The sequence below is a fragment of the Drosophila pseudoobscura genome, chromosome X, assembly GCF_009870125.1.
Source record: "Drosophila pseudoobscura strain MV-25-SWS-2005 chromosome X, UCI_Dpse_MV25, whole genome shotgun sequence".
Lineage (NCBI taxonomy): Eukaryota > Metazoa > Arthropoda > Insecta > Diptera > Drosophilidae > Drosophila > Drosophila pseudoobscura.
This window is the reverse complement of record NC_046683.1, coordinates 35,168,275-35,178,376: the sequence shown is the minus strand read 5'-3', so window position 1 is coordinate 35,178,376 and position 10,102 is coordinate 35,168,275. Positions and strand designations below refer to the sequence as shown.

Below are 10,102 nucleotides of genomic sequence, written 5' to 3'. Positions count from 1 at the left end.
ACTTGTGTGGGGGACGAGAAAGTGTGTACGGCGGTGATCCGCGCCAAAATGGGCGACTTCCAGTTGGATACGATGCTCAAGGTCCAGCCCCGTTTGCGCATCCACACGCCTACCCGACAGCTGAGCGATTCCGTCCGGGCGCGTTTCGGTGACCTGAGGCTTGCCGATGAACAGTTCCATCGACCGCCCACAATCTCGCTCATCTTGGGAGCAGATGTCTACCCGAAGGTGATCCAGCCCGGGTTCCTTGCGCGTGAGTACGGCCTGCCGGTGGCCCAGAGCACCGTTTTTGGATGGATCGTGTCGTTTGCATGATACTTTGCAATCCTGCAAGGGGGGGGGGGGGAGGATGTTCAGGCCAGCATTATACAGTTTCCGCGCACTGTGCCGGCTCCGCGCGCCTCGGGCCCGGCTCGCTCTCGCGCGCTCGGAGGGGCGCTCGGATCCACAATGTACGATCCACACGGCGCTCACGGCAGAAAAAGCACCATAAGTAGTAGTTACGTTTTCACCCCCACTGCAACCGGTACATACCGCGCGAATACCCAGAGAATAAACTGGAACCTACACCTCGCCGTTGGAAATTGAACCTCGATCCGCCACCATCCAAACAACTCCGATAAATAAATAAATAAATACCGATATAAATATTGCGCCAACTAGCGCCGTTAACGAGATATATGCAATTAAATATTTGAATAAATAAATAATAACATAAGACACTCAAACTTCAAGCACATTCAACACAACACAAAACCTAACAACAAAAATTCCTAACAGTTCTTCTTCTTACAAGACTCATTAAGAGGGGGACACGTAACTAGCCGGGACCAGTAACTGCTCCAGTTTCTGCGCTCCACTTGACAATCGCCCTACGGATATCCTACAATTACGAACACCACCTTTGTGTCATCTACTCTAGTCATCGCTCTAAGCGATGGCCAATAAACGAGAAGCCTCACGGTGCATGACCTCACTTTGCTTGTGATTTGTTCCTGTCATCCATAATACCGATCTGCCATGACAACAGATGTATCGAGGGTTGTCTTTACGGCTCCCGGGCCACCTACTCCTCAACACATCTCGGCAGACAGACAACAGGTTCAAAACACGAAAGCGGCTTTGTTTTAAACAAACAGGTGCGAAACTAAAATGAACATTTACCTACATGACTTACTCTAACTTATTCAAATATCACATTCCATCACAGATTTATTCGATATCACAGTCCACCAGGCAAAGTGTCCGTCGCAAACTCCCTGTCCATTTTTTTGTTGAACGGCAGTGACTTACGTTCACTTGCGACATCGAATAGCGACAAAATGTTCAACTGTAATTCGTAAGTCCCTATCACATATTTTATATTTCCGTTAACTGCCTCCGTCTATCCATCCCTAGCATCAATCACCCCGCGCCATTAAGGACCAGCTTTACGCTCACCTTAAGCCTGCAGCAGCGACTTCTGCCGGGACAGCTAAACTGCACTTCGCAAGCTGTCGTCTTCTCCACAAAATTTATTTATTTTTTTCATTCCCCGCATCTGCCTTTACCAGCCCGAGTGACTTTTGTTGTAATACCACCCGAACCTGCGTCAGTCCAGATGCATGCGGATTCGAAAATAAATTGGGCGCCATTTGTTACACTTGGCTTGTTTCCCAGGGGGCAATGCCGGCTAGCTGTCGACCCCAGGGCTGCGTAGTTCCCCTTGCCCGTCGAATGTAGACAAAAAAAGAAGACATCTAACGTCTCGGGACATCAAAACTAACAACAACCTAAAGACAAAGAAAATCATAAACAGACGGCTATTAAGTGGGTGAAGCTTGGGTGTTATCATTTCGCGTGCCTGCCCCATCTGTGACCAAACACAACGTTCATTTTGGCCACCCTCTGCTGGAACGGTAACGGCTGGCCTAATCCATGGCTTACGCCACGCGTCCTCCCTCTGTTTTAATTTACTGCATCATGCTTCAATATATATCCAAACTTTAATAATTATAAATTGACAATTTCATCTTTCTCATTAATAAATAGATACACTCAAAATTATCACTAACCAAAAAGAAACACCAAAACGTTCGACACAAAGGCAAACAAGGAAATAACTGCTGAAATTTCGTTCAACCAACAGTGATACCCTCACCCATACGTAATGGAATATGTGTAGATGAGTGGATCCAGTTTTACGGGAGTTAATTTAACTCGGGCCCCTACGGAGACTTAACCTACCAAGAGCTCTTGTTAAGGGTCCCCGGGACATAAACAATAAACAATATTTTTCCACAAATCGCTCGACCAAAGACGGTGGACTGTCGGGACCCCCGCGTCATCCACTAAAGGTTAATTTGCTGGAACAGCTGATCGCAGATTTAGGTTCGTGAAAGGTGTTGGTGTTTTTACATATTTTGTTCAATGGCCTAATTTAACGTTAAAGTACGTCACATTTAACGATTATTTTTTTCTTCGTATAAATAGCTCTTTGGTCTTACTTACCCACGGTGGCGAAGTGGGGCGAGTTCGCCAAGAACGAGAGATAGCTTTAATATGCTGCCGCTTCGCCCTAGACTATCTTACACTATACTTAAAGAAAATCAAATCGATCTGGTGTAACTTAAAGTTACAACGGCAAATAAGAGAGCACTATATAGCGCTATATGTATGTGTTAAAAAGTTAAATGTTGTAAAAACTAATTTTAAAAAAAAAAACAAATTAATACTAGTTGTTAGAATACCACTATTATTTGGACTCTGCACTTATAAAAAAATACTGACATATGCATACGCATGCTAAGAAGTTGTATATCTCATTATCAATCCTTATTCGGTCGGCACATTAATTTGTTACTCATATTTTATAATGTTCCAACGGTCTTTTAAATATTATAAAGCGAAATGTACTACACCAGATCTAAACAATGTTATTGATTTTGATTGCTGTAGCAATGAGGTTACGGTTACAGAACAACGGATATTACAAAATAGTATGCGTGTACGTACATCTACATATTCGTATGTTGGTACATGTGTCGGTCCATATGGTTTTGCCGCATATGTTTAGCAATGTATTAACAGTTAATTCTCCCTATATTCTCAGATGGTTGCAATGACCTTAAGAAAGCATCTCGGAATCTATATTTTATGATTGATGTGCAGTTATTCTAGATTAGGTTGACTAGCCTAGTCGGTAAACCATCCTGTTTTTTTAATGAAAAAACTTAGTCGCTCAGTTTTCAAGATATCTTTTTCTAATATTGAGCATACATTGTCTCTCAGTTGTGTAGGAATACGGCTGTCCGAGCCGAGCGCCAAGTGCTCAAAGACTATAAGAGCTAGATAAACATTTTGTATACACACTTCTGTGATATGTCACTGCTACAAGAATAGTTCAAAACTTCGCCCCGCCTACTTCCGCCCCCACAAAGGACGAAAATCTGTGGCATCCACAATATTGAAGATACGAGAAAATTAAAAACGCACAATCAAAAAGAATGACCATATCTACCAGATTGCCGAATCTGGATCAGATCGGACCAAAAGGAACAAATCAATTTGCAATGGTTACGCAGCGCCCGACGACATGTTCAGACACGTTTTCTGTCTCTTCCGCTCGCACTTTTTGTTGTTCAAGGTAGCCATACTGACTATGTATCGGGTATAAATGTAGTGTTGCGGCTTTAATTCCGCCAGAGAGGCCGTTCCGCCCACTGTGAAGTGGTGCGCCTCTTTGTGATGTTTCGGCCATGTTTGCCGAGTTATGCGAAAAAGTGTCACTATTGGCCACCCATTAGTCAATTAGTCGCTTGAATTGCTTTTTTATAATGAGCTAACAGGTGGCCATTTGCATTCGATCATTCTCCTAGTCTTGGGGAATTGGGATTTTAGTCAGTGATCTGGAAACCTTGTCTGCTGCGATTCATCTGTGAAGATGTTTATGGCCCCATCTGGACCTGGAAGTCCCTCGAGCCATTCGTCTCTGTGAGGGATTATTAAGTTTAAAGGAGTATCGGGGTATATCTCGGCATTCCATTTTTGGGACTATATTGCTATTGTTTAGTATGGATGAGTGACCTGTGTGCTGTGGTACCCATTAGTCGGAGTCTCTCAGACGTATTTCTGCCATTCTTGTCTTTTTTTTGTCGAGTCTTCTTCAATATCGCGTTTGCTGATTCTCAAAACACCTCCTCAAAAGGTACATCAATGAATTTAAATTTAAATACAAAATATTATGTCGTATACTGGGGAATACAACGATTGTAGTCCAGCATTTTTTTTAGGAATTTTTCTGGGTTTCGACCAATCAAAATTATAAAATTCACTTATTCAAGCAAGCTCCGATTTTCATTTACTTTTGCGGATTACGTTTTCAGCCAAAACCTTTCGTTTTCGTTTTAAGGATCTCCAGCTTTTAAATATTTTTGCTGTTTGCACCAAAACGAAAATTGTTGTTGCCCTGGCCAATTTTTTCCGAGCCACATTTGAGGTTGGGTTAAAATAAAATTATTTATAAAGAAAGCAAAAGTTAAATTACCCTGATATAGGATATAGGTGTCAAGTTTATGTTAGTGCATCAATAAGTCATCTATTTTTTTCCTTTTGCAATTAATTCCGTTGACTTTTCATTTCGTCAACGAAAATGTTTTCGTTTTAACAACGAATAAATATTGCGGAATGTGAAAACGGAAGCCCCAATTTATGTGTATTCAAAAGTAAATCGGAAAACTTTTGTGAATGTGAAAAACGGAGCCTGGCTGAATGTATCGAAATAACATTTTTAAGTTCAGTAATTAATAAATCTTTATAAGAAATTTATTTTAAGTTAATTCATTTCAATAATTTAAATTGAGCAAATTAAGTTAATTTTTAATGAAGTTGTTACGAGGTGGTTTTATTCTGTGAGTCCCAATTGGCGTCTTAAAGTGAGGAATCTAGCCACTGGTATCGGTTTCGTCAAAACATCAGCCAACTGATCATATTTTCTAGAAATTAGTTTGAAATTAGTTTCTTTTCAATATGTTCTCGAGTGAATTTTAAATGGCAATTGGTTCGAAAGTCGCCTACGATTTTATGGCAGGGTTCAAGAGCTAAGGCTTCATAGTTTAGTTGTCTTGGTGTGGTGTACTGGACTACAATTTTCCATATTCAATTTTCTTAAAACATTTATTTCAACTGACTGATTGAGATAAAGTTGATACCTATGCCTATCCTAGTATGGACCCTCACACCCTCTCCCTGCTTCAGGGGGCCCGTAAGCGAATTGTCACTTTGTTCGTCTTGCTGATGTGGACCTGGAAGAAGGTGTCGGCCGCCTCTGGCTATAATTGGACATCTTTACGCTGCGGGTTGTCGAGTTGTGTCAGGAGCCGGGCTTTCGGGCGTTCGTACTCTCCATTCCGCCTCTCCGGTTACCCAATCGACAGTTGGGGTTGGGCTCGCCGTTGGGGGACGTTGAGTGGGCGAGCCTACTAGCAAGTGGCCCCCGCGCACTTATAGGCCTGGTGTCGACACTCTACTTCTGGCGTGGTCCTCTTGGTACAATCAGTGTGATCGCGGGTCGACCTTGGAGGAGCAGCCACGGACGCCTCTTTCGGTGCGTCGTTCCTCGCAAGATATCCTGGTCCCTGAAGCGGATGCCTCCAGGAGAAGCGGACACGCATGTCTCGTTCGATGTGTCGTTCCTCGCTGGTTACTTCTGCTGGTTTGGTGCCCGGGTTTGTTGTCGTCCCCCTGTTGCACTATGGTCGCGATGGGGTTTCGCACGGGGTCACTCGTCGCCCTGGGTGCAAGTGTCGTGGTCGTCGTCTCTGTGTCACATACGGGGATGTTAGTGTTCCGGGGTGTAAACATCGTTGTGGTCAGTAGAGTAAATACGCATTGTAGTCAGGATTGTGGATCGGTCAGGGTCGTCGACACTGTCTGTCCTGATCTGGTTAGCTTCTTCGTCCGTTACGTCTTCGTCGGTGGTCGGGTAGAATGCCCTCAGGTCTTTCAAACTGGCTGAACGCTGTTTACGTCTGTTTAAAACCTGCAATTGAACGAGATTCAGAGAGAGAAACTTGTTTGCCCGGTAGGGTCCCTCGAATTTCGAGGACAATTTGGATGTGAAGCCTTCGGATGTTTTGGACAGATTGTGGCGTCGTAAGAGTACTTGGGATCCGATAGCCGGCTTGCACTCCCTACGGCAGAGTTTCTCTTGTCGCTTTTGCTACTCTGATGCTTTGTCCCAGGTGGTTTTTATACCCGATACTCAAAATGGGTATTGGGGTATATTAGATTTGTGGTAAAAGTGGATGTGTGTAACGTCCAAAAGGAATCGTTTCCGACCCCATAAAGTATATATATTCTTGATCAGCATCAATAGCCGAGTCGATTGAGACCTGTCTGTCTGTCCGTCCCTATCAGCCCCTAGTGCTCAAAGACTAGAGCTCGAGCAACGACATTTTATATCCCGCCCGCCCACTTCCGCCCCCACAAAGGGCGAAAACCTGTGGCATCCACAATATTGAAGATACGAGAAAACTAAAAACGCACAATCATAGAGAATGACCGTATCTATGAGATTGCTGATCTGGATCTGATCATTTTTATAGCCAAAAGGAACAAATTAATTTGCAGTGGCTACGCAGCGCCCGACGACATGTTCAGACACGTTATGTCTCTCCCGCACGCACACATTGTCGCTGAATATAGCCATACTGACTTAGTATCTGGTATAACTGTAGAGTTTCGGTCTCCGCAGCAACTCACAACGTTCCCCCTCGTTACTATCTGGAACACCTCTCTTATCTGTTGTTCCTGTTCTTGGCGTAAGCTCGTCATCCAAGGTGCCTGGTAGTCTTGGTTCGCGACCTTAGATCAAAAACGCGGGTCTGAATCGCGTTGAATCGGACACGCTAGAGTTAATCGCAAGCGTGATTTCTGGCAAGAGCTCGTTCCAAGTGTTCTGCTTTCCGTCGATGTATTGCTCGGTTCGCGCGTTCCTTTGGGTTTCGTAGGGGAGTGTACGGGGCAGTGTTCTGAAGCTTCATTCCTAGTCTATTGCGGGAATCCTTTAAAGAATCAGCTGGTGAACTGTGTCCCATTGTTGCAAACGATGGTACGAGGGGTACTAAAGCGGCTGAGGAATCTTTCTCGGAATGATCTTTCCAGGTGTGGCGTAGTTGCCATACGAAAAGGCACCAGCTCAACCCACTTACTAAATGCGTCGAAGAAAACGAGGAGGACGTCGTTTCCGTGCTTGGAGCCGGGTAATGGCCCAACAAAGTCGGCGCATAGCACGCTGAAGGGTTCGTCAACTTGTCTGGTGAATATTTTCCCCCCGGCTTGAACTGGCTCGCTTTGTATTTTTGGCACACTACGCACTGGCGAACGTATCTGGCGACTTCTCGGAACAGGCCTGACCAGAAGTACTTTTGAGCGACTCGTGTGCTTGTTTTTCGGATTCCTAAATGAATCATAGCATTCTTTCAGCACGCGTCGTCTGTGTTCTGTAGCGACGCAGAGTTTTCATGGGGTGAAAAGGCATGGTGCGCAGGCGTCGATACAGTTGTCCACTCTTGCTTCGGTAGTCTTCATATTTGCCGGCTGCTGCCTGATTCTCACCAACATTTTCCTGATCCACTGACACTGTGACTCTTCCTCCAGAGCTTGATGTAGTAACTTCAATGTTTGGAAGGAAAGTGCGTCTGCTACCACGTTTTTCTTCCCTCGACGATAGTGGATATCGAATTGGTACTGTTGAAGCTCCAAAGCCCAACGTGCTATCCGTCCAGTGGGGTTGTCGATCGAGTTGATCCATTTGAGGGCGAGATGGTCCGTGATCACGTCAAATCGGTATCCTTCCAAGTAACAGCGCAGCTTGCGGATTGCCCACACTATTGCCAAGCATTCCTTCTCAGTAACGGAGTAGTTCTCCTGGAAAGAAAACAAAAAATTGCATATTAGACTTAATCGTTCGTTCTCTTTCGTAGTGATCAGACGTGTTTTTGTTTTGCGCTCCGCATTTTTTCCTTTTGTTTTGAATAAACAGCCGGTGTTTTCCTAACTAAATTCTAATTATACTTTCTAACCAGACAACAATCTGGAAACCTATTCATTTACGCGAGTGCATGCCTTTTGATTTGTGTTAAAATATTATTTAACTTTTTATTTTTCGGCGTCGGCTTGTGTTGTGTTGTGTTGTGTTGTTGCAGTGAGTGAGTATTGCATTGCAGTCCGCTCACGTCTGGTAGCTTTTGTTGTCTTATCACTCTCTCGCTATCACCTCAACCTCAATAACTGTTCTTTCTCTCTCGCTCTTTCAACTTTCTGAGCAATAGCGCTCTCTGTCTAGTAGCTCTCGCTATAACCGCTCTCCACTCTGCTCTCTTTTTTTTCTTACCAATTCCGCTTTGAGCGTTGTCTGGCACATTGGTCTGATACCAATTTGTTTTGGAAATTTTTAATTTTTTTTTTGATTTTAATTTTTCTTTGCAAATTTTCTTAAGAAAATATTTAAATAATAAAAATAAAATGGAATTCGCTGTGGTCTGCGCCAAAAAAACCTGCAAGAAGCAGATCACTCACGATTAACCGATTATCCCCTGCTGGGTCTGCGTCAGCGTAGTGCACGCAAAATGCGCTGGATTTTCTGGCCTTGTGAGTGATGCCATTTCAAAGCGTAATGGCTTGCACTACAGTTGCGAGGCATGCCGTGTGGTGGAGAAAGACATGGTAGCTTTTATGAGGCAGACGCGGAGTGGCTTTAAGGAGCTGCCTGTTGGTTTCAAAAACCAATACGATCGGCTCCTAGCCATGGAGGCTCAGTTTAGCGCTTTAAAACTGCTGAATGAGTCTCCGAGGCGCAAAAAGGTCACTCCGCGGGACCTGCAAGTGCCAACCGTCACTCAGCCGTGCGCCGCCGAAAAACTGACTTCGACCACTCCAAGTGTGCAGCAGTTGATCTCGTTTGCCACTCCAAAGGCAACGAAAGCTGCTGGCGATGCAGATTCGGTAGCCGAATTCATCGCCTCGGAGAATGTGCAGCCAAGTACGTCTGCTGCGTCCGTGTCCGTGGTGTCCGCAAGTTCACTAGTTGTCCCGTCTATCCTAATCCCACCAGTAAATAGACGTTCCGGACCTCCGGATATTGCCACCACAGGTACTAGGCCTGTGGTGACTAAACCACTGGTGGGAGTCCCACCAAAACGACAAGTTTTTGTTTCACGGCTGGCCCCTGACCTCACGTGTAATGATGTAATTGCTTTTATTCAAAGCAAAATAAAAGCCGTGGGTTTAAAGGTATAGAAGTTCAACTTCTCTTATGCCAGGGAGATAGCCTCGTTTAAGATAAGCATCTCCCCAACTCAATTTGACACTATTTTCTCCACCAAATTTTGGCCGGAGCATTTGGTGGTGAAGGAGTTTAAGGCTAAGAAGAAGAATAGGCCCCTCATATCGCTTCCAAATCTTTCCAGCGTGCCACCCTCAACCTCAACTTCCTCTTCCTCAACTTCCCGTCTTGCTCCAACCTTTCCAAAAAACTAACTTCTCTTTTAGTAACCTATCAGAATGTAAGAGGCTTGCGTAGTAAGCTCAGCATTCTTTTCCGGGATAGTGTTGCATTTGCTTCCCACGTTATTGTGTTTACTGAAACCTGGTTAAAGCCGGACATTCTTAGTTCCGAGGTTTTGGCAGGTCGGTACACAACTTTTAGAAAGGACCGTTCGTCTTGACGTGCAGGAGGGGTTCTAATTGCAGTGGACTCTTACTTCACGTCAGAACACTTCACAGTCCAAGTTCAACAGGAACTGGAATTCCTGTGTGTAAAACTGATTCTTCCCGCTTTCGCTATATTCATTACTTGCTCGTATATCCCACCTTCTTCGGATATTTCAATTTATGAGCAGCACTTGTCCGCTTTAACCGCTGTTGCTTCCTTGCTATCTGATAAAGATCGTATGATAGTTCTTGGTGACTTCAACTTGCCAGGAACTGTTTGGTCTTCGGTAAACGAGTCTAGTATCCTAGTGCCCATGTCACGACATGACTTTGTTGACGGCTTGCTTGACCTGTCCCTGTCTCAAGTCAATCATGTGAAAAATTCCTTGGGTCGATTGCTTGATCTATG

General features: G+C 44.5%; 1 protein-coding gene and 1 long non-coding RNA gene across 2 annotated transcripts in view; both read left to right on the top strand.

Annotated features, from left to right (window-relative positions):
• The first annotated feature begins 1,045 nt into the window (after nt 1–1,045).
• On the top strand, nt 1,046–1,680 carry LOC117184460 (uncharacterized). The gene is made up of 3 exons (XR_004469828.1): nt 1,046–1,139; nt 1,211–1,339; nt 1,399–1,680. It is a non-coding gene; the product is annotated as an uncharacterized lncRNA (long non-coding RNA).
• A 1,083-nt stretch (nt 1,681–2,763) lies between these two features.
• The window catches only part of LOC6899672 (nucleic acid dioxygenase ALKBH1-like), a 67,487-nt gene continuing 60,148 nt past the window's right edge, over nt 2,764–10,102 (top strand). Inside the window, exon 1 of the mRNA XM_033382139.1 lies at nt 2,764–2,986. Coding sequence (XP_033238030.1) covers nt 2,855–2,986 — 132 coding nt within the window. The 5' untranslated portion in view covers nt 2,764–2,854. The remainder of the gene's footprint in view (nt 2,987–10,102) is intronic.